This window comes from Carettochelys insculpta, chromosome 10 (assembly GCF_033958435.1).
Source record: "Carettochelys insculpta isolate YL-2023 chromosome 10, ASM3395843v1, whole genome shotgun sequence".
Classification (NCBI taxonomy): Eukaryota; Metazoa; Chordata; order Testudines; family Carettochelyidae; genus Carettochelys; species Carettochelys insculpta.
The window spans coordinates 8,759,556-8,784,864 of record NC_134146.1 but is presented as its reverse complement, the minus strand read 5'-3'; the positions used below and the strand labels follow the sequence as shown (position 1 = coordinate 8,784,864).

Below are 25,309 nucleotides of genomic sequence, written 5' to 3'. Positions count from 1 at the left end.
AAGGTGTGGAGAAGCTGCCTTACTCCACAAAAGGGGAAACAACCTAACCCCAGGGCTAACAGGACAACAAACACAGCAAAGGGGCAGAGAAGGGCCTGAAAGGGCCCTGAACATTCTATAAGATGCTATGGAAGACAACATATCAGACCTGCCACCTCCACAGCTGGAAGAGTCTTGCCACAGTCTGTACCATTAAATGGACAGCTCTTCAAATAGCTTCAGCACTGGATGCTTCCAATACCTCTAGTTGTTGCTTTTTCTCTGTTCTCCTGTCCCCCAACATTTACTCAGCAATCAAATGAGGGTTTGAACTAATATTCAAACTTTAAAAAAAAAAAAACACACACAAAAACATATAATACATTACCAGAAAATGTTTAAAAACTGTAAATGTAGGGCCTTGCTCCTTGTGAATCCATCCCCTCAAACCTCTACCAACCAAGCAGCACAGGCAGGGAGTGTCATCTCACACCATTGGCTCACTCCTCAGCCATCCATTCTGGCAGCTGTGGCTAAGGAAGAGTAGGACCGCAGAGAAGGGAGCCCCTCTTTTTAGCCCCTCTTGAAAAATCTGAACTTAAGGTTCTAGCCCCTACAGCTGGTGATCACTATCCTGGCAATTTTCAGGAAGGACCAGTGCCTGTCAGCCAAGCAGTACCAATGTGTTTCTAGAAGGGTGGAGGCTTTTTGTATCAAAATATATTTAAAACTTTAGGCCAAAAATTGAATTTCCCTGTCATGGCCATTACCTGTAAAGGAGCCAAGCCTTTGCATTATTTAATTATATGAGATGGGGAGAAATAGGTATTATATACCATCCCCCCACACATGCCTTCCAAAAAGATAGCAAGAAACTGTACTAAGCAACACAAGTCAATCTTTATTGAAAACTGAAGTATTAATACATAACAATTCTTGTTACAATAAACGTGCTTTTAAGAATTTAAATCTGAGCTCATCTACTTGTTGGATTGCATAAAAATAAAAAAAAAAGTAGGAATTTACACATAATTCAACTGGCTCAGAATGGAATCTCCACTCCTTTGTGTGTTGATGTGCTAGTTCAATGCAGAAGTGAGTGATGCTTTAAAACTTATTCTGGAAGACAACATTTACCTAAACTTTTTAAAAAAAAAGTACCAATACAACTGCGTGTAAGACAGTTAAAAAAAAAAGCATAAAAAAGGAAACCTGCGCCTATTTTGTAACAAACATGGAGAACTATTACTGGGGCCTCTTATACTCTTGTTGCATGCGCTCACTCCTCCCTCCCCGCGAATCATAGACACAAGGGCAGCCGACAGTAGTACTGTAATTTAAAAACCCACTAACAAATCCATTCGACTTGAAATGAGTCTGCACAGCAGCCAGACAAAGCAGCTTTCCCAGTTTACCTGCACAAGTACCCAGAAGTCACAATAGTCTGGAAAAGTCACGTTCACTTTTTTGATGCTGGGCCTAGAGGCTAGAAACTGTCTAGAATATTGATATTACAAGTGGACCCTCAGTGTGGTAGTCTGATCATTCCAAATGTCACATTCAAGAGACAAGGAAAGAGGTTTCTCCCTCTGACTAAACCTTGTTTCTCCTCCATGCCAGGCCCCTCCTTCCCTCAAAACTCATCAATTCTCAGCTCCGCCCTACACACTCACCAGGTAAACAGTGCCCACTGGAGAGTCCTCATTAACTGAGACGAAGAAATCTCTGAACAGGCCTCAACATTCTGAATGAGGCATGTCATGGAAAAGTGATCTTATCTCGCTGCACTGCTGTCTAACATTCCCCCTTACATCCAACTGTCTGTACGGAAGGCTTATCTGTTTAATGCTTCCTTAAATCAAAGATACAGAGACCAGCTCAACCCTTCCTTATGGTGTTCTAACAGGTCTTCCATTAATAGAATGCATTTTAAATCAGGGATTAATGGATTGTTCCAAACCATCACAAATACTAACTTATCCTGTAGTGACACCTGCTGGAGATAAGGGGCCATAAAATGTATGCATTTCCTATGGACAGATACTCAAGCTTCTGTCTAGTTTCAAATGATACTATCAAGGCATCTGTCCTCTTTTCCCACAAGTTTAACTGAAGTATCACTACACTGTTTCTGGACCTATAAAAGTGAGGGCTTCACCTTCTCTCTGATGGTTTTAACCCTGCAGCTAGTGAGGTTCAAAAGATTACCCTTCCGGCAAACATGTTTACGGCCCAAACAAACAGTACCCAATACTGCATCCAAGCTCTAGGAAAGCTATTCCAAGTCAACATTCCAACACCAGTTTTGGCTCAGATACTGTCAGGGGAGTATTCTCTGTGGACATTAACCTTTACAGAGCAATTTGGCTTAATCAACGTAGAGTAGCCTGGTATACATGTGTACCATGAACTGCAAGTCAGAAAACTCCAAGACATGGGGATACTTTACTCACTGAAAAACCCCTAAAGTGGTAGGAGGAAAGACTTCAACTAAAGTGAATCCCAAATAATGAATTTTTGTCATCACGGTATCTAAGCCCTTAACTTGCACAGCACACTCCAAAAACTTGTGTGAACAGCAATTCTGTAAGTCTGCTAGAACTGCAACATGAAATGGCTGCTTAAAATAAGTTTATAAACAAGATTTAAAAATAACGCAGCAGTTCTATTTCCTTCCATGCCACTGACGAGGGCTTGGCACATCTGGTGCCGGTTATTTAGCCATTTTCAAGAATATGACTTGATTTCATTGCTACATTGAAGAGACGCAAACAGATGTTACCAACACAGGAAATTCCTCAGCCACAACAATAGTCTTTTTAAAGGCAACAGCTGAAGTTAGATCCAAAATTTCTGTTGGATTTCTCTGGTATTATTGCTGTAATAGTTGTCTTCAGTTACAAGTTTAAAGTAGCATTCTTTTAAATCTATTATATAAAGCTGCCATAAGGTTCAGAGAAGCTTAATTTGAATTGGTTTCTACTGCAGTAGTGCCCTTTCATTTTCTTGAAAACTCCAATGAAGCCACATCCTGTGGCTACTGTCTATGTGTAAAAGCTATACAGCACTCTAAATAGGGAATGTAATATAAAAAGCAGGAGAGAATGTTTCATTAGACCGCCACTGTGTAATGTAGGATTTTTATCCTGGTTTCGTATCCATGCTTCCCACTATTTGCAACAAAATACCATTTATATATACACACACACACAGTCCCCTCCCCCACCACTGTGCTTTTCCTCCCTCAAGCAAACTACTGGAGAACAGCCCAAATCTCCCCCACCATTTGTTTACAATAATCACATTTGGAAGGTGCGACAACTTTTGCAAGAAAAACATACAATTTCCCATTTGTGTACAAATCCCGTAATGCAACTTAGAAAAAAGTGCTCAAGCAAGACCCCCTCACTGTTACAGAATAGCATTATTAGGAAACAACAGTTCCAAGGAAATGTTTAGGAATCTGAAGTTAGCACAAATATATAGGATGTCATCCTCTTTCCATAGCTACTTATTTAATGCAGCATTCATGAAAGCTCTTTCTTAGGGTTTCAAAGCTTTGTCACAGCTGGGAAACAAGACAGGAGACAGCAAAGCTTACATCTTCTTCTCTATAGCTTCTCCCCAAGACTGCAATGTCTCACACCTCACAACTATTTTTATTAAAAACATACCAAGACAATGAAACTCTCACTCTAAACTAGTTAAACTGTATTAATGTTCACTAAAGCCTCCAGAGCACCTGACCAGTCAATGCTGCAAACCTACTACACAAATGGAATTGTTAAACAGACTTGAACAAAGCAGTACAGCTTCAAAGGGTTTGTTTGGGGTAATTCTCTGCTCCATATGTAAAGATATGGAAATCTGTCAGCTGTAGTAAGTGCTCATGAGTAAGTTTTAAAGTACTTATAGTTAACACCATAATTATGTTAAAGGCATTAGCAAAAAGGATTAGTCTGTTTACAGTGATCCATGCAAAATATTCCTTAAAAAAACATGGAAATAAAAAAATTACGAAGAGTGCTTATCGTATTAAAAAAAACACACCAAAGGCTCTAACCTCTAATGGGCATTCAGGTGCATACATCTCCCACCACGGTAGGGTATGCGAATGGCAGCATTACATCAGCCCTGATGCCACTCTGAAGGAGCTGCCAAACCTGTAACAGGAGCAGACTACCCCAGCACAGAGCCCAAGCAGATATACAACTTTTACAAAAATTACTTGTGATGGAAATTAGACTACAAACGCGATAGGCCTGACATATCTGTGTCAACTCTTAAAAGGGAACAACATTTTATAACCATTTACCGCATAATTTATTGCGGGCAGAAAGTATCTTGGAGAAAAACAGCATCTTACTGGAATCATAAATCAGTCAGGTTTCAGAAAACCCTTGATTTTTGTGCAGTGTTCAAATTTAAAAATTTAAAATCTTTCCCATTATGGTTTTGGTATACAAATGGGTTCTAAGGCTAGCCCTTTATCTCCACAGCATTTGCTTTGAGGTACTTTTTAAAAATTGAAGCTGCAAGTAAAAATATCAGAAATGACTCATCGCAATGAAACCCTAATCTACAGTCAGTCTTAACATGCTTTCCAAGTGCAATTTAGGAGATCAACAAAAAAACAATTACATGAAAAATTATGTAACCAATGAATTACTGCTACTATGATCAATTTTTTTAAAAGGAAAAACTTTCTGAAATCTGTACATTCTGACAGCCCTGTATACTGCACCTAGAAACGACAACAAATGTATATGAGCTAAAAGGAAGGTTATGTTAATATCGTTTGTTCCCCTTTAATACACTTAGCAAGCACACAAACTTTCTTCAGGATAACATGTAGTTGAACTCCTCCTGTTGGTTGTGGAAAACCCTAGCATTTCTTAAGTATTAAAAAGCAAGCAGCATCAGCTGCACGGATATTTGCAGCTGATTAGAACATTCTACAGGAAAAGCCAGAATGGATATCCTGGACTGAAGCCAAGAAAATCTGATTCTATCACCATGGTGTTAGTCTCATTTTGACACATCCTCCATCACAAGATTTCTTAATGAATGTACTTTTTCAGGAGCCATAATTCATTTCATACCTGCATTTATGGCATTACCTCCTCTTTTAATGACAGTTATGCCTCGAGACTGTGGGGAGCATGGAAGGCTGTTTTATTCACATTTTTCATTAACTGGCCATACAATACTTCCTCTATCATTCCATTCTGATCCTTAAGAACGTCCACATAACACTGCATCCATATAATAGAAATGAAAAGGTAAACGTGGTAAACTAACTGTGCAGGATTTCTCGTTTTCCAGTCATTCCAATTTGTATGAGCTGAATTTACTTGAAAAGAAAAATCTCATTTAAATATTTTTTCCTCCTTTTAACTGGCAACTCCAACAACCCAAAGTGGTTGAAGCAATTCTCGAATGTGTACTGTGGTACTCTATAAACAAATTCACTTTCACAATTCTATCTTTTAAGACCCTGCATATGTTACAACAGTGCATTAGTGATACAAGTTGTAAAATACTTTTCGGTTCCTTTGGATTTTGCATATGGTTTTTGCACCAGTCACTCCATGAGCAAGCTTTGTGGTTTTTGTTTTGTTTTTTTTTTTGTTGCTTTTTTTTTTTTAAAACATGCATTCAACTAGATATGGATCAGAACAAGTTTATACTCCCTTTTTATCATTATAATTAGCTAAAAAAATTGCAAGACAGTCCACAAAACAGGATTTGCTTTAAGACTAACTGCTGGAGTTCCAAGATGTAAGATATGCAGCACTGGAAAAATCTTCAGTGACCTGGAATTAGTAGTGTTTAGCAAAGTGTTGAAAGCATTCAGAAGAAAGTCCTGGTTGGAGGCATGAGGGCTTCAGCACCAACTTTTAAACCTCAGTTACTTGATTGCATATCTCCCATCTTCAAACCTACATTCAGAGAGAAAGAAACAAGATATAGATAATTATATTTTACTTGAACCACGTAAGATCACAGAATCTAGTTTAACGCTGCAAGCTCTACAGTGGAACACATTTACAACAGATGCATTTTTAAAAGGCACAAACTAGAGTCTAATACAACTTTATAGCAGTTATGCTGTAAAACAGGCGTGTCAAACTCCAAGCCTACTGAGGGCTGCACAAACAAAAACGGATAGCTTTCCGGGCCACCAAAGAAAAATGTACTTCTGTTTTAGGTATAATATTTTTTCAGGTCTTGTTTGAATACAGTAATTTTAATTGAGGATTTAATACTTACTATGAATTTTATTGTTTTATAATTTTATTTTTAGTTCATAAAATTTGATGTGTAAAATCATTGTACCCAGGTCCCTGGGGCTGGAGCTGCCAACAGGGCTCCCAGCCCTTGAGATTGCTAGGGTTCCCCCAAACCTGTCCAGATCCCAAGGGCTGGAGCTGCCAATGTGGCTCCACGACCCAGCTGGTTCCCAGGGGGTTCCCCACAGCCTGGAGTTGCCAAGCAGGGGTACATGTAGTCGCAGGCCACAAAAAAATTTGATCAGGCCACGTCTGACATGCTTGCAAAACCACCGTCCACTCAGTGCCCTTCAAGTCACCCAACTGGGGTGATTCAGGGGACAGCAGTTTTTAATCACGAGATTGCAGAATAGACTTTTTAAAAAGGTCCCTGACAAAGCATTTAATTTAAAAGTCAGTTACTGTTAGCTTTTGAATTTTCATACTAAGGAATCTGTGGCACACTCAAGAAGTATTTTGTGCTTCACTGTACCAATTCTGAACACAAGGACCTTTGTTTTAGTCAGACACCAAACAACCCTGAGGGTTTTCTTAAAGTAGCTTTGGAAGCAAAGAGGGTATCATCTCTACAAATGTCACACCTACATTCTGCCTCGAATGCTATTTGTATCAGGACTGGTGGCATGCATTTTTTTCATTCTAAAAGAGAACTAGGTTTTAGAAACAAACCTTTCACTGACATTCTGCAAATTTCAAAAGCAAGAGAGAACTAAGACAGTCCAGATTTGCCAAAATTCAAATGAAAAATGGCTAAATGTCTCAAATGCAGGCAGTTTTAATATCACCACTGACGTGTTCTGACTCTTTCCTATTGTAATACTTTTTTCACGTCTCATTTGAATAAAGCCTCTAATGCGTCTTAAGCACCAAAAAAACCCACTGAGCCACCGAAGAAATTCTAAGAAAATTCACAGTTCCTTCATTCCAAACACCAGTTTTAGCAATAAGATATTTATTAAGAGGCCTGTGCACATACTGCTTTTGATATGAATGACACTGCCTTTAAGTAAAGCTGTAAGGTTGCGAAGTTTAACAATCACTTCACTGCACTACTGCAGAAATCATACTGGGGACGACATGGGCCAACGGTCATGATGCTGGCCTGAAATCATGATTTATAATGCAAAAAGCCACATCTATAGGTCAGCAGAGCTAAGTTCTAGTCCCAGCTCTGCTAATGACTTATTGTAGCATCCTAGAAAAGTCATTTTACTGCTTTGCTTCAGAAGAACAGTGCAAAGGAAAGCATAAAATAAGATCTGCAGAGGAAACATGCTAGATGACAGTTTCTCATGATGGTTCCAACCCTACAGCTTATTCTGTTAAGGTTTCCACTGGTGTTATCGGAAGCTCTGTGCAAGCAAGGGTTATAGAATCAGTTCCACTGCACTTACTGAACAATGAAAGGTTGTAGGGGGATCTTGTTAAACGTCAGCAACAGGCAACGTAGGCTAGCGCGTGGCCATGAGCATGACCCTCCATCTCAGTGGGCCACAAGATTGTCACAACCAAGATAGCAAAACTACCCAGTCCCAGGAGACTAACAGAATTTGCAGGGTGTGCCAACTGAACCGTAGCAGTGCTCTGACTAGATGGAGGGAGTACATGGCTCTCAGTCAATTTTGTGTGCAATCAGCACATCTCAATTCACAAGCCCTTCCTTTTCGTGCATGTCACTTGAATGATACCAGTGGAGGCAGAAAGGGGAAATACATGGACAGAAACCAGTGGAATCCAGCAACCTTAAATGTGGACAAGAGTAAACAAAAGGTGTCTCAGACCAGGCACGGAAGCCCAATGGGCCAACTGCAGCCCACAGGCTACCCACCACTGTTATATAATCCTTAATTTCACCCTTGTGGTCATGGCATATTGTCACTTTATGGACACACACAATACTTTGATACTGCTCGCTTCAAAGTGCTCTAAGTGTAAAGCATTTCAAATATTTATGTCAATACCACTGTGTGGGATAGCGGTAGCTCCTTTTTACAGATCCGAAAACTGGGGAACTGATGTTAAACAACACGTTCCAAGGGCACACAACGATACTGTGGCAGAACCAGAATGGATCAGTGAACTCCCGACTTCCAACCACAAAAATGGATGCCAAATACTTAAATGTTATAACAAGGTAAAGCAAAAATCTAACAGGGCAATTAATGGAGGGATCCAGCCCAGTTCTGATCTCACTCTGGTTTTATGTGGAATTTATAACAGTGAGGCTAGTCCTGAACAGCACTGGTGAAATCTGAGCAGAACCAAGCCCCAAAACATTAAGAACAATAAGCCACGTGTCAATTTTAAACATTACTCCCCGCTGAAAACAAACAAAAAATGTACAATAAGCTGGAGTGATAAATTAGCCAATTACAAGTCTTGTTCTCCACATGTGGTTTAAAATGTGCTGCAGTCTATAAGGATTTTTCCACGATGACCATAAACAGCCTAAGTTCAAATGGAAACCCACCTTAATTTGGATGATAGGAATGATCAGTTTCTTATGCTTACAAGTTAGTGGCCTCTTTCTGGGAAATGTTCATCCCTCAGGAAATATGAGGGGCCCCTTTATTTCTGCTGATCCAACTTCCATGTTTTACACATTTTTTTCCAAGCCTGGATCGGAGTATTGCAGATTCAGGAACTGCCACAAAATCCAAATCACTGAGCTAACTAGACTCTGTTGCACGTTACCCAGCATGCTCTGTGAGTTGAGCACTTGGACAGCCACCCAGGAGAGATTCAGGAGCCACCCAGCTGTTTAACAGAGTGCTCACAACCGGCTTATGTTTCTATTGGTGGTGCACATCCACAAATGCCTCGATGCACATAAAATTCATTCTGACGTGGATTTAAAAAAATTAGAGAAAACACTGGCGTAGACCCCCAGAGGGCCTTGGATTAAGTGAACCTAAGAGATTAAGGAGATGTGCTTTCTACCAAGGAGGTGAGTATACAAAAAAATGGAAGTCTCATCAGAAGACTCACGTATTTAAAAAACATCCTTCCTCCTACACAGCTTACTCAAAATAAACTGACAGACTAAATAGTTTACTTGTATCCCTATTCACCGCACTGGCATATTTTAAACATGTTCCCCACCCCCACAGTTGACTCCTGTGAAATCTCCATGGAAGGAGCTGCAGGCAGGCACATACAGGGCACTGTTTCAATGGTAGGCACTGGTAACTTACACTGCCAGAATGCTCACCACTGTGGGGGCACATAGCTATAGGTTGGTGTTCCTGGAGCCCGATATGTGGGCATGGTAACTGGATGAGGGGCTACTGGAGTTGGGGAATGAGTCGTCAACAAAGTACCTAGAAGAAACAAAACATTTTTGTATTAAATGTACCAAACTCACCTTACAAACAGAATGAAACAGTCATTTTAAAATCAAAGCCGTATTAATCAGAACTTGGTGATCTTTGGAGATATGTAACTGCTGTGAAAGGCTGTCTTACACGTTTTTCAATTCCATCTATCGTCTATGTTCCTTCAAATGTTTATACCATAAGGGCACTTTGAAGTTCTGTCCCATTGATGTTCAAATGCTTGTCAAGTCGTGAACTGCTTAGAAGCACAGCTTGAGCCCACATTACACACACACAGGCTCTGGGTGTTATCGGAACATCTCATGCAAAAGAAAACTGACTATAATACATAACTTAATTTCTGTCTGTTCACACACATTTTACAGACCGAGCAACTGCACAAGGAAACACTGATCCCAGAATCTTATCCACTTCCTTCTATAGCACTACACATAGAAATTACTAATGTTTAATTGCTGCTTTTTTTACACACACACACACACACACACACACACACACACACACACGCGCGCGCCTTTTAAAAAGGAAAAATACAAAAGTAAAGAAGAGAGCACTCAGCATGTGGGCGTGAAAAAAAAATTCCCCACCAGGATTATGGATACCTGAGCTAAAGACAGCTGCAATCTGCAATTCAGTAATCCAAAGGACTACCATGTAATACAATCATTAGTACACTTTGGTAGCCACCCTGAAAACTTCTAAGTTATTGAAGACCAGCAGTTGGGAGTGAGATGGGAGGGAACAGATTTCTTACACTGGTTGGTGCTTAAATACAAGTATCACTCAAGATTCTGAGAGAAGCTCCCTAAGTGTACATTAATTTTGTACGAGAAACAGACCAGTTTGGGACATTTCATAGATACCAAAGTTGTTGAAGCCTTAACATAGCATAGGGCTGCATGTTCTGTTAACTGTTGAACACTGTTACAGCCTAGGCCTTAGTTAAAAAAAAAAAAACTATAGTTTTCTGATAACAAAAATAAAACATATTAGATCATGGCACCATTGACACCACTGCAAACCAGTTATTGCTTATGTCTAGGCCCTAAAAACTTGCCTCTGAAAGCACAGATTGGAATTCTTGGCAGTTCTGAGCAATTATTCTCTGTTGAACAAGAATGGAGTGTGTGCTTAGCACTCAGCCTGGGAAAGAGAAGTGTAGGCTTTTGTTCCCAAGCCCAAGTGACTAGAGGAACAAAAAACCCTCTTAGGCAGCACTGCAATTAAAACACCATGTTATATTTCCTTGGTTTTAATGTTTCTATGCTGTTTACTTGGCTTAATCCAGAGTACTGGGGCTTTATTTAAAATGACAACACACACAAACATCTCACATCAACCAAATGACTTAACTGCAATACGTTTCTGGTAAGGTCTTAATTTGCAATGCATCTGTGTTGTACAAGATGGACCACAAACCAAAACTGTGTTTCATCAGAAAGCATAAACAATATAAATCAATCTACCTGCTGACATTGCCATAGTGGTCCCAGCCACCATTCCCATAGTCACACCATTTCCTCTTGGCGGCGGAATTGGAGCAGGATACATTGTTGCTGGCATGCCATTAGGCTGCACAACTGTGGTGTGATGGATTACGTGGGGTGGTGCTGCATATAAAGGCTGTGTGTAGTAAGTCCCCTGCTGTTGGAAAAGAAAAGGAAACCTGCTAAGTAAATTTTCACTAAGAGCAATGTTTCAACTTTTGAGATGTTCCAGGAAGCAATGTGTATTCCAGAGACAGGAGTCTGATGTATGTGAGGGAGAGAAAAAAGAGTACATAAATGCTTGACGTGAAAAAATTAAATTTCAAGGTTGAAAGAAGTTTTTCAGCTATCTAACAACTGGTTAGGCAAGACAAAACCCCGAATACAACCTCTCTAGAATTTAGCTGTTCTCTGCCTCCTCTTCTGTGCATGGATTTTTACAGCTTTGTCCCCTCTCCTCTTGTGCCCAGGGACTCTTCCAAGGCTGCTCTCCCTTAAGGCAATAATCTGTCTGAAGAAGATTGGGTATCGCCCTTTCTAGAATAAGAAGCCTTAGAAAGTTACTAGAGTGCAACATGAAAACACTCTCTTTCTGCAGAGTCTGAGCAGACCACTTCAGAGTACTTCCAACACCCTGCCAGCAAGTTTACTTAAAAATACAACATGCTGTACCTGGACTCCCCAGGGCAGCTCATTTTCCCTAGACATATTTTTCATTTAACTTTACTCTAGCTCTCTCCTCCATTCTTCTATGCTGAACCTCTCCACAGGATCACACTTATGCCACAGTATGCTACATACTTGTCTAGTGACGAGCAAGAGTGAAACTGGTGCTCCCATCAGTTGTATTATGCCGCTGCAGCTGGGCAACAGGGAAGCACTCTGCACAGATCCGCCACTCTTTGGAAGATCAGGAAAACATAGAAGATATGTCTCTACCCACAACAGCGAACCATCACACTTCAGTTTCTGTTTTCACCATAGCACAGCAAGAGAAGTGGAGTGAAACTGACCATGCAGCATCAGTGTGATCCTGCTATGCCTGCATAAAGGAGCAGTTGCAGCTTCCAATATTCTCTCATGGAGAACTGGAATAATGGATAAAACTTTGGAACAAGGGATCAAAACTTGAGAAACAGCATGCTCAAGATTTGGCTTCCAAAGCCAGGCAGGCACTTTTGCAATTTTACCCTAAGAAATTTGGAAGCTAACAGGCTATTTTTACAAGTGCCTTTGGCGCACAGAAGCTTCAGTCTCACTGATTTTCAAGTTCCCAGTTTCAGGTTTTTGTTTCCAACTTAGAAAATGGGACTTCTGAAAATCAGGTGACCAATTTAGACAACTAAAAAACTTTCCAAATGTGCAACACACAGTCTTATGTGAACTTCAGTGAGTCCTTCAATACGTTTGTAAAGTAAGGTCATGTATTCAAATTCATCTACTCTAGTCCCATAGATTCAGGGCTGGACTGAGTAGAATCTAGACCTTCCCCTTACAGGTATCTGTTAACTGATCTTAATTTCCAATTACATATATTCCACAACTTCACTGAACAATGTATTCCAACCTTTAAAACACCTTGTTGTGAAGTTTTCCCTAATATTTCACATAAACTGCCCCGCCACAATTTAAACCCACTGCTTCTTGTTCTCTTCTCAAATGTTGAGAATATTTTTTCTTCCTCCTCACTGTAGCTACCTTTTGTGCATTTGAAAATTTATCTGGCCCCCTTTCAGTCTTCTTTTCCAGACTAAAAAAGCCCATTTTTTCCTCCAAATCTTCCCCCACAGATAACATTTTCTAGATCTTTAATCATTTTTGTTGCTCTTCTATGAGGCTTTTTTTCCAAATTTGTCCATAGTTTTCCTGAAATGTGGCACTTCTCAGCTGGACTCTATATTCCAGCTGAGGTCTGATCAACACAGGGTAGAAGAATTAGAGGGAAAAGCCCAATTCTGTGCACAAATAAATTTATATATTGGACAGAAAACTGTTTTAACAAACCCTCAAATCAGGTAGAAATAAGTGGTCATCTTTATTTTATCAAACAATGAAACACCATTTAGAGTTTAAAAGCTTACAGTGCATGTTGAAAGCAAAATACTGCTTGATTGGCAGCAAACAGCTGAGCTTTATCTTTTACCTGTGCATACGGGTTCTGCTGTGGGTAGGCGCTTCGAACCGGATACACAGCAGTCTGGTAGGGATTGGGTGATGAAGAATAAGGTGGCACTGCACCACTGGTGGGGGAACAAGATACTTTATATGGTGTGCCTGGCGTATAACCTGCAATAAAGTTAAGTCAGCTTTCAAATGCCATGGAATGAACGGAGCACTGTGCACTGAACTTTGAGACTAACACAACTGCATTTATTGTTCTTAACCCTCGTGGTTCACATTTATCTTATTCAGTACAATATTTTATCTTCAATACCGATGTAGGATTTCTTAAAAAGCTACTGGTTACATAGGGACAGATACAGTTAGCCATGTTGCAAGTTAAGCTTAAATTTAACTACTCAAGAAAGCTTGTCAGAAAGACAAGTGGCCAAATATTAAATAAGAACAAACGGAAAAGCTGTGGATAAAAATGAATCAAGACCTTAATTTTTTAAGGACATCGTATGTTGCTTATTTGGTACAGGATAATTATGCCTGGTTGGGTGTGACTACCCAGAGCCCAAATCTACACACACAAAGGCTCTTAAGCCACTACCCATGGAGCACTAGTAGCTCACAGAACCAAATTCCAGGCCTCTGTGGACCCATATGGTGCTTTCTGGCTTCTTCTTCTTTCCAAAGAGAAGCTAAGGAGCCTACAAAGCAGCAACCAACTGCTGGAGCTACTGTAAGGAGTTGCAACAGGACCTGGAGATTAAAACCAAACACCAGAGGGCTCTTAGGTCCTGATCTTCCAAGGCACGGGTATTTTTTCCGCACAGTGATAAGCATTTTGATCAGTACATGGATGACAGTTTTCCTGCCTTATACAAACAAGGTGCAGCGTTACCACTGAAGGACTCTCAGCCATGAAGGACTTAACCGGAATGCATGTTGACATGCGTGTTCATTTAGGGTCCTCTAGTCCCTTGCCAAACATTACCTCTGTCTGGGGAGGTGTCTGCTAGCTTCTCTTCATAGCTGCCAGGAGTCAAGGACTTTGGCACTGATTTATTAGAGGGCTGCTGCCCCTCTCCGCACTCACAGAGATGCGGTGCCCGAGCCAGTAAGATGGAGTTCAGTATTACCAGTCAATCACCTCAATATATTGTAGGCTTAGAAGCCTTGGTTTCATTGCAGACAAAAAAATAAGATAGCAACTCAGAACCCCATCAGACTATCCTGCCTCAAATTTGAGATACAACTGACAAAAGCAAGCAGAAACCAGTACTCCACCTCCTGCACCTGCAATGCACCAAACAAAACACTGGCCAGTTTCATGTACAGTACCAGTACTATATAAATGCAGAACCTATGCAAACAGCTCAGATTTTAGATTGCTTACTCTCTCCCCTAGCAAATGCTGCCATTCTCTTCTATGCAATAAGTGGGAGACAAGTCAGTAAAAATCATTAAAACTCATGGTCCTGCAAATAAACACCATGCTGCTAGGCATGACCTACTGAAGTATTTGCTGACTTGTTACAAAGTCTGAGAACAGCTCTGTGAGGAATAAGAGTCTCCTGTTACGCTCTAAATTTGAAGTCACTTGTCCAAGTCTTGTGGGTTGGTAACTGCTCTCCATTGTAAAGCTTTATCACTGCATTGTATTTCTCAGAACTGTCCCTGCAAGTTAACAGAACGCCACTTTAGAGATTCCTTGTAGATACAAGATTGTTAGTGTGAAGGATGTCAGGAGCAAACTCTTTCTAGGTGCCATATATTACTTTCCACAAACTGTGGCTACACACTCAAGGACAATTTTGGAGAAGTACATGACTACTTCTGAAATTTTAGCCCATAATGGATTCAGTTGAGAAGCTCTTGAAGGTGCATGGACAAAAACTTGTAAAATCAGAAGAGTAGTTCTAAATATTGTATTACAGGAACAACTACCACAATACTTTATGAAATGAGACTCATCGGTAGTACAAATGACGAGCTCCCCGGAGCCAAAGGGCTTTTCCACTGTCCTACTTCCAAGAGCAGCAATTTGCAGAACGTTAGACGTCACGTAAGTTTTTTAAAGTAAACTTAAGAATTAATCTTGGTTAAGTTTATACTACCTGAAAAAAACTACTGTCAAATCACACTGTTTTGACCAGTCCAATCTGGCTGGTCCTTAAAGGGCAACTGGCTTCAGTCTTGCTTGTGATATAGCTTTTTATCCCCAGCTCTTCCTGATCTGGTGACTCAATTACAATTAACGATCCCACCTGCGAAAAGGCCAGGCCAAACTACAGAAAGTGGAAAGAATGCAACGAGGGAGGAGTTTCCTCTGGTTAGAAAGTATTAGGTGAGGGCAGTCTGGAGAGAACCATGGGGAGCAGTTCTATGGGCGGCTCTAAAACGGGGCCAAAGAGATGCAGAGAGGCCCTTGGGGAGGAAAGGCAGTGAGGAAACTTGCTAGGAAGAAAGGCCTCCTGGGAGAAAAAGCAATTCTCAGCTAAGAGCAAAGAAGGAACTCTGAAGTGCCCAGGAGGGGCGAACAGCAGGGAATTTCAACGTAACCCAAAAGAGACAGAAGCAGCCCTGTTGGTGTGGACTCTTTGGTTGGACTTTTCTTAATTCACAAGGGGACACAACTCAAAAGAACTGACTTAGAGGGTGAGATGCTAGAAGCTGAAGCCAAATGAGCCATTGCATAGCCCAAGAAATGGTCAGCAGAGGGCACTGGAGAGGAAGATCCCCACAATGGCAAGCTTGGATACCAGTGGGTACTACCGTGGTAAGTGAAATGACCCATTTGTGAACCTGGATTGTCACCAATTCCTCTCCTTCCAACCTCCCAACTAATTTCTCACTGCTGCTTTTCACTTCTCTTCCCTGAACCCACCATGCCTATGGCATATTTTATACATCAGCTGACAAATACTACATTTTTCTAGATAAGCTGTATATAGCAATAAGATAGGAAGGAAGATCAGTGTCAATGGTATTGAACTAGGAAACGTAAAGAAGTTCACATATCTGGGGAGCAACATAACTTATGATCTAGACTGTAAGAAGGAAATAGCAGCTAGAATAGTGAAAGCAAGAGCGAGTTTGAAGGAGATGGATAAGATCTGGAAAAGCAAAGTAATCAGCTTAAGAACGAAGCTGGGCATCTTGAAAATGTGTGTATTCAGCAGCATGTTGTACAGATGTGAGACATGGGTGATAACGAAAGATTCGAAAAGAAGAATACTGGTGTTCGAAAGGAGTTGTTATAGAAAGATTCTGAGAATAGGATGGATCCAGAAGGTCACCAGTGAGGAACGCTATAGGAAGATACAGCCGAAAGAGAACCTGCTGCAGAAGGTTATAAAACGGAAGCTAAAACTATTTGGACATATTTGCAGAATGAATGACGAATGAAAAATCAAGACCCTGGTATTCAGCATAATGGATGGTTCGAACAGGAGAGGCAGACCCCACAGAGAATGGACAGATGATGTAGTAGATTGGTGCGGAGCTTGTCTACAGAAACTTAGCCACTCCGCACTGGATAGGGAAAGATGGAAGGAAATAGTGAGAGAGGCATCAGATACCAACGTGTGCTGAGCCCACAGTTATTGATGATGATGATGATGATGATGAAATAGCAGAACAGGCTACTACTTCTCTATTCTCCTTTTCATTGCTTGTGTAGATTTATGCTCCCCTAGTATTTTACGAAGGAGAGGGAGCAATTACTTATCTGTAGGCACTGTTCCTATTGAGAAAAAGGAGGCTAAAGTTCACTTCCCAAGGGTATTCTTCTGTTGTGACTGGAGAGTAAATGAACAGCTATTATCAGTTTCTCCTTCATTCCAGCATTATCAACGTTCGCATCACATTGATGGATTCTTTCAGGGATTTTCGCTGTTGATTGTTGGCCCCTGGTGCTTTTCTTCTCTTTTCTCCTCATGCCCAAGTCCCTCATCCTTCCCTCTTCTTAACTGAGCAGTCTGAGGTGTGTTGTTGCTAAACACTGCTCTTGCCCATAACACGGGAGGAACACGAGCATAAAACTGTTCAGGATCACAGCGGTTGCACACCTCTGCTAGAACTGCTAGACAATTGCCATATGCAGGCACATAAGAGGGGCGTTTTTGAGGTGGGAAGGGGCCACAAAATTGAAGGAGTGATAGATCAGAGGTGATAAAAGGGTACTTTTCAGACATGAAAGAGGAAGGGAAGAGATATACTGAGGAACAAGGAAATAAAAGGCAATATGCAGAGACTCAGGTCAGAAGAGATTAGTACAAAATGAAATCAAAAATTTGTGTAAGGATTTTCCCTATCCAATATTTGGGCTTGTCCACTGAACCACCCCAAACTTCCCATATATTATTTGAAGTTCTCCCTTTCCTTAAACCGGATGACTGTGTGTGGTCACTGCATACACATATCCCCAATGCAAAAACTGAAGTCTCTATTTAGTTTGGAAGACCACCATTTTATGCTATTTTTGAAGTAAAAAAATGTCATGCATTTCTCCTCAACCCCAATTTCAAATGCTTCTAACAGAGAATTTCAAAGCAATAAGCATTTGAAACTTACCTGTTTGGAAGGTAGGATTTGCTCCAGGGTACATATTGGGGGAATACGCAGGTGCAGCCGCTGCATAGCCCATTGGGAAACCAGCTATGATGAAAGAGAACAATTCCAAATTACTTTCTAGAGAAGCAAGCGTGGCTATCAGTTTCCCCTGTAAGCTGTGTGCATATTTGGCCACTCAGGAAAAATTCAAATTCTGCCCTGCTGATTAGCAGAGCACCCACAACTAGGGTGTGTTCTCCTACTAGTGGTGCACATTTGCACACACCTCAGTGCATACAGAAGATTATTTTGCCCTGGATGAGAAAATACACACATGGATGGAAAAGATTAAAGACAACATTTGTGCTACGTACTGCCTTTTACCAGAGAGAATGTGCTGTGCATTTCACTTTTCCCCACCAAAGATCAAAAAAAAAAGTAGTAGTAACTGGAGGCAATTTTTCTAAAATTATATGTCTGCTAGTTGAGAAGCAAAGCTAAAAAAGCCTAGTTAACCACAGTTCTCAACCCTCCAAGAGCAAACTTTCAGGAAAAGCCTGCGTTGGCCAGTCCGTTAGTAAGTGTAGTGAGAGTGTCAGCTTTGGTACTAAATAATCAAAAATACCACCAAATGCTGAACTCAGAATAAACATGCTGCCTACATCTACACTGGCAAGTTCTTTCAAAAAATCTGGGTCTCTTGAAAAATCCTGCAGAGCTTCTACACACAAAATGGGTTCTTTTGATATTTAATTGGAAGAACATGGCACTTCTTCCAGCAACCCTCTTTCGCTCCTGGATGAAGAAGAGCGCCTTTTTCTGAAAGATTCCCTCAGAAAAAGAACATGTGTCGATGCCACAGGGGCCTTCCCTCCACCCCTGAAAGAACAGTCCTCCATAGTGCTGGATTTTTTGATCTGCCACATTTCCTGGCCTGGCCTTTTGATATTCTTTTGTGTGTGTCATCGCAATCTTTCAAAAGAAAAGAAATTTTTTCTTTCGAAGGACTGCTGTAGTGCAGAAATAACCACTGTGTACAGAGAAGATATTTAAGTGTGAATGGCTACATCTACACAAGCACAAGTCTTCAAAATGGCAATGCAAATGACCACTTCGAAAATTACTAATGAGGCGCTGAAATGCATATACAGCACCTCATTAGCATGCCACCGGCCATGGCTCTTCGAAATATTTGAAAGGACCCCGCCAACTTCAAAATCCCCTTATTCCTATCAGCAGATAGGAAGCACTCATTGGCCGTGTCTACACTAGCACAAATCTTCAAAACGGCCATGCAAATGGCCACTCTGAAGATTACTAATGAGGCACTGAAATGCATATTCAGTGCCTCATTAGCATGCCACCAGCCACGGCTCTTCAAAATTGCCGCTTTTTGCTGCTGCGTGGCTTGTCCAGATGAAGGTCCTTTTCAAAAGGACCCCATCAACTTTGAAATCCCCTTATTCCTATCAGCAGAAGTGATTTATTTCCTGGACCACAGGTTCCCAAAATGGACATTAAAAGCCAACTTTAGCCATTCAAAATACCTAGTTGTTATTTAACTCCTATCATTCCAACCACCCACAATGACACTTCCCCAGTAACAATCTGATTAACTCCAGGACAGTGGTAACCTGCTATTCTGACACTGACATACACAGTATACAGAAATACAGGCCCCAAGTGCTCAGGTGATAATAGTCCACAGAGAACGATTCATAACAAGTGTGGACTGATTTTTAAATCATTCCTTAAACTGGTAATTTAAACCAGAAAGCAATCTTGATTTAAATAATCTATTTGAACAGTGTTTTACATTTGTATTTGATTATTATCTCCTTGGTGGATAACCATTGAACTTGTTAACTTACAACTAAATACAGCCTTCACACTCTACTTGGTGCTTCTTTTTGTCAATGTCTATACACTTAAAGCAATTATTGATTAATTGCATTTATTGAATTCTTCATTTTTACATTTCTATTGTGTTAAAGGTCAATCATGCATTTCTCCTTTACCATATAACTTGCTTGTGATTTGAGTCAAGTGCTATTTAGACAAAAATTCAGCTAAATACACAAGTGGTTAAGCATTTTATTGAATAAACGTTTTTTTTTTAAATGAACAGACAAAGGAAATACATACAGTATAATCGGCAGTTAAGTACGTTTCCCCCTACGCTACACGGCCATACAGATTCCAGTTAAGACCAGGGCAGGAGCTTTGAAGTGCCATGCAGGGGTCACAGCTGCTGCAGCTGGAGGGGAGGAGCCATTCCCTGGCAGCCCCAGCATGGAGTCTCCCAGGTAAACCACACCTACAGTCCCCCCCAGCCCTGAGCACCCTCCTGTAACTCTAAGCCCTCATCCCTGGCCGCACTCAAAGCCCACAACCCCAGTCCAAAGCCTGTACTGCCTCCTGCCCAGCCTCACCCCAGAGCCTGAACCCCCCGGTTAGAGCCCTTGCACCCCAACACTGAGCCCCTCAACTCCAGCCTTGCCTTCAAGCCAGCACCCCCAGTCAGAGCCCTCACACTCCCACACTCCAACCCTCTGATTCATCTGAGCCAAATCCCACATTCAAAACCAACTGGCCCCACTTCCACCAAACAAATTTTATGTGCACCAGTATGAAGGTGATGATTCACACATCACCTTCACATTGGTGCACATGGGAAAATCCATTCCACTCGGGGTGGGATAAATTAACAGGATGACTGGCAGTGATGTTGTTTCTGGTCACCGTGCACTACAAGATTTTAGCAGGTCTCATCCATTCATATTTTTTCCTCTCTAATCTCTGAATAAAAGTTCCTTGCTTTGTCAACTCTCAACTGGCTTCTTAACTTTGAAGCAGTCATTCAATTTGTTCCATTCAATAAACTGGAAAGAAAATATTTTTCTGCCTCTGCAGTAGAGTATACTACTGGGAAAGCTGGTTTGTCACTTCAACAACTTTGGTTCCACTTGTTAAGTCAATGACTGACATCAGTTCAGTGGCTTCACTTTCTTAAAATTGGCAGCAAGTGTTCCAAGGGGGCATGGGAGGGGGAATCTGACTACTCAGATGCTCCCTTCTGGTAGAATTTAAAACACCTATCTCAAACTGGTAAACTATAATTGTAATGGAGTGGGGGGAGTGCATGTGAGAGTCAGGCTGGATGTCCGAGGCAAGCAGCAGTTCCCAGTGGCTAAGGATGACCCTGGGGCTACAACTGGCAGGTAACACCTCTATGATGGGCAGGGGCCTCAGGGCAGCTTTCCCCTTGTCCCGGGCCTTCCCCACCCTCTGGCAGGGATCGCAGGACAGGCAATACAGACGGACAGCTGCAAAGATCCCTGGCCAAAAAAAGTTCTGTAACAACCTTCTCCTGGTGCGGTGGATCCCCTGGTGTCCTGCGAGTGGGATATCATGGACTAGGTACAGCAACCTGCGCCGGTACTTTTGGGGGACCACCAGTTGCCTCTGGACCTTCCATGGCTCCGCTTTGCATCTGGGAGCCCACTCCCGGTACAGGAATCCTTTTTCCCACAGGAATCTCTGCCTGCAGCCCTCCCCCAGCTGTGGAGCTGGGCTGAGACTGGCCAGTTCCCTCAGCTTCTGCAAGGAGGGGTCTCTCTGCTGCTCTGCCTGGAATTCTTCCGCTGGGGCAGGGGCGGATGCTACTCCCCCATCCCTGCCTGGCTCCAGCACCCCTGGCCTGTGAGATCTGGCTTTTGGGGGCCCCCTTTCTCTCAGGGTTGGCCCCTGTGGCTCTGGCTGGGCCTGTACCCCTGAATCTGGGGAGCGCACCCCTCGTTTTCTTTGGCTACGGGTCAGGACCAGGGCACGAGGGCGTTCACATTGCCAGTTCTCCAGGTCAGCCCCCATCAGTACATCCGCCGGCAAATGGCTGTGCACGCCCACCTCCTTGGGGCCTTCCTTCTTCCCCCATTTCAGGTGCACCCTCGCCATGGGCACCTTGAAAGGGGTCCCATCAATTCCTGTTATCGTCAGGTGGGAATCAGGTATCATGCAGCCCGGTGCCACCACCCCGGGTCGGGCCAGCGTCACGTCAGCGCCTGCGTCCCAGAACCCCGTGACCTTTTTCCCATCTACTTCGAGGTGTTTGAGACACTTGCTCCACAGAGGTAGTGCCGCCCCCACTCTGTAAACTGACCTCTGAGCATTTGGTCCCCCTGAGGAGCTGGTCTGTGGGGCGGACTCGGCCCAATCCAAGTGCCCATTGTCAGCACCACCCGCCTTGGCCGCCAGCCCCTCTGGCTTCTGGGACCCCACCCAGTTGACTCCATGACCCCCCGGCCTGCTCAACCTGTCTGGGAGCCTGGGGCACTGGGCTGCTCTATGCCCCTTTCGCCCACAGCGATAACAGCCTGGGTCTTGTTGTGTCCCTCGGGCCGGCTGCTCTGTCCGGGCTCTGTTTGGCTCTCTGGGGGGTGGGTGGCTGGCCCCTCTTTCCTGGGCCTGCCCAAGAGGTGGTCCCCTCTGTCGTACAGTCAGGGACCGGTCTCTCTCAGATTCTCGGTCTCTCCGGGACTCCCTCTCCCTCCGGGACTCCCTCTCTTTGTGGGGCTCACTTTCAAACCTGGCCCGGCTGTTTGTGAAGTCATCTGCCAGTTTCCCTGCATCGTGTGAGTCCCCCGGCTTCCGGTCCACGAGCCACACCTCAGGTCAGGTGCGCACATCTCGTAGAATCGCTCCACGACTGCCAGCTCGATCAGGTCCTCTACGGACTGGACTCCCATTCCGAACGCCTACTTCTGGTAGTATTGCTTCAGGCGGGCGGTTGTATCTACATGGGTTTCCTCTGGCCTCTTCTGCGCCTCCTGGAACTTCTTTTTGTACATCTCCGGGGTCAGCCCGAACTTATGCAGCAGGGCCTGTTTGAACCGTTCATAGTCCCCAGGCTGCAGCCCCACCAGCTGGCTGAGCACCGCTGCGGCCTTCTGGCCCAGCAAGGGGGTGAGGTGCCGGAGCCACTCATCTGGGGGAACCTCATGCAACTCACAGGCTCGCTCAAAGGCGGTAAGGAACTCGTCCATGTCCCCTGGGTCCTGACACTGGGCCAGCACACGCGTCTCCAAGTGACTGGCCACCCCGATCCGTCTGGCCCTCTCCCCGCTTACCGCAGCTGGGGCCTCTTGGCGTCTCGCCTCTGCCATGGTTCGCTCATGCTCCCGCTCCCGCTCTCGCTCTCTCTCCTTCCGTTCTCGTTCTGTCTCTCTTGTAGCTGGCGCTTGTGCTCACGCTCTCTTTCCCGTTCCTGGCGCTTGTGTTCCCTCTGCCGTTCCTGGCGCTCGTGTTCCCTCTGCTGTTCCTGGTGCTCGTGTTCCTTTAATTTCACCTCGAGTTCCAGCCGTCGCAGCTCTGCGGTGGGGGACTCTGCCCGCGATGGACCACCGGTAGCTGAGCGCGACCTGACGGGCACCGCGTCTGTCTGACGGCGTCGAGCCCCTGCTCCTGTCGGAGAATCCGAAACGCTTCCCGAGGCTGACCAGCCACTTTCTGCCAGGACAGGCTCTGCCCCCCCAGATCGGTCATTCTCTTCCAGCTGGGCAATCAGCTGAGCCTTGGTCGCCTTCCCCACAGTCAGGCCCCTCTCTCTGCACAGCCCCGCTAGCTCTGCCTTCAGGAGTCGGGTATAATCCATCTCCCCGCTATCTCCTGGGGTATCCACTCACCAGCAGCAGCTGCAGGAATGGCTCTGTTCCCCCTCTGGCTGTGGTGAGACTCCTTCCTTCTCTTGCGCTCAGTCAGCCACTGCTGGGAGCTCATCCATGGGTGCAGTGCATCCCACTTCTGACACCAGTGTGATGGGGTTCAGGGGTCCCCCTGCACTGCACCCCGTCCGCTGGCAGGAGTTACTCTCACTCAGCAGGTACAACAGAAGGTTTATTAGACAACAGAAGCCCAATTTCTCACAGAAGCGACAGCACAGCAGCCAGAGACAGTCCTTCCAACCTGTTCTGGGGGGAAGACCCCGAGGGGTGCCCCTCTGGGGTGTAGCTTTCCCCCTCCTCAGGCTGGCTGCCTTCCAGCTCTCCCTTTTCCTAGCCTCCAACTGCCGACCCCGATTCAAAAACCCAGCTCAGCTCCTCCCTGCCCTTTGTTCAGGCAGAGGTGTTACCTGCCAGTTGTAGCCCCAGGGTCATCCTTAGCCACTGGGAACTGCTGCTTGCCTAGGACATCCAGCCTGACTCACACATGCACTCCCCCCACTCCATTACAATAATGTACGGGCTTTTTAACATAAAAAGAAATCTGGTGTAGTAAATTTGTTACTAAACTCATTTCTCAACTCTTCGGGCAGTGACTATGTCTGAATCTAGGCTTGTAAAGCAATCTGGTATAATATAAAACTTAAAACTTGATACCTCTCCTTGCAACGTGAGGTGTAAAGATTAAAATCTAGGATAAATCACCTGCTATATTTACTATAACACGTTTACAACGGTAACGTGCCTCAAAAAAAGGCCTTAGTTCAGTTTTATACACTATACAACGAATTGGGAATCTCAGTGATCCTACCTAACAATGGCATGTTTAAGGCTGCGTGAGTTTTTGAATACTCTGCCCATAATACATAGGTTTGGCTTCAGAAAGACAAAGTGTACCTTCTAAAAATAGACACCAGTTCAGCATCCGAACATTCTGCTAAATTCAGAACTAACAGAGATTCAATAGCTGTATCAAAAAGGAGGCAGAAGATGTTTTAGTCATGCAGTAACTGTCTTATCTGACATTAGGCACTTCCCAGCATCCATCATTTACTTAACAGTGCATGTTTTGTGCTCCTTAAACCTGAACTAGATACAATAATTTAATTTCATCTGTGTCACTATTCCATTTGATGGCATTAAAATTACATGTGATTTTAAGTCATTTATCAATTTTAATTTAATTTAATTTTAATCATTTTAAGTCATTTATCAATTCAATTTACCCTGTTTAATGATTAACTGAAATATGAAAATAACTATTCATACAAAAAAGCAAAATAAAACCAGCAAACAAAGCTTAGCACTAAATATACTTTCAAAAACTAAAGAAAATATTAGTAAATTCTGAGGTTAGTGTTTTCCAATTTCAAAATTATTCTAGGTTATTAAGTATCTACTAAAATCACTTTAATTGCTACATCAGTGAGTCATCAAGTTTTAATGGATTACACGATGCTGCTGCTTTAATTACATACATTTTCCAAATGTATGTACTTTCTCTTATAAAGTAAAAGGTCTGCTTTGATTTCTATTGATTTCAGTTTATCGAGAAGGTGCAGGGAAAACACTTTACATATGCGGTACTTGGACTACAAAAAGCATTCCTGTGGCACACTGTGTGCTGTTTTTGAAGCTACAGACTAACATCACTACCCTTCAGACTTTTTACATTTGCTCTAGTTTGTTCACAACTGAGGCAGAGATGAAAGAGCAGCAGCGCTTGTTTTTTCTTCCAACCTAGGGGGATGATATCTACCAACTCTAAAAACTCGAGCGACAAGGGCCAGATTTTGCCAAGGTATTTAGGCAGCTAAAAAGGCAGATGCCACCTA

General features: G+C 43.1%; 1 protein-coding gene across 4 annotated transcripts in view; it reads right to left on the bottom strand.

Annotated features, from left to right (window-relative positions):
• Positions 1 to 4,329: 4,329 nt before the first annotated feature.
• FAM168B (family with sequence similarity 168 member B) overlaps positions 4,330 to 25,309 on the bottom strand; it is a 36,698-nt gene continuing 15,718 nt past the window's right edge. For 2 of the 4 annotated variants that reach the window (XM_075004111.1, XM_075004112.1), the window contains 5 exons: positions 17,779 to 17,862; positions 13,238 to 13,380; positions 11,074 to 11,251; positions 9,484 to 9,592; positions 4,330 to 5,921 (listed from right to left, as the gene is read on the bottom strand). In XM_075004111.1, coding sequence (XP_074860212.1) covers positions 5,891 to 5,921; positions 9,484 to 9,592; positions 11,074 to 11,251; positions 13,238 to 13,380; positions 17,779 to 17,862 — 545 coding nt within the window. In that variant the 3' untranslated portion in view covers positions 4,330 to 5,890. Of the gene's footprint in view, positions 5,922 to 9,466; positions 9,593 to 11,073; positions 11,252 to 13,237; positions 13,381 to 17,778; positions 17,863 to 25,309 lie in introns of all 4 variants that reach the window. The other 2 variants (XM_075004114.1, XM_075004113.1) reach the window with 2 other exon arrangements.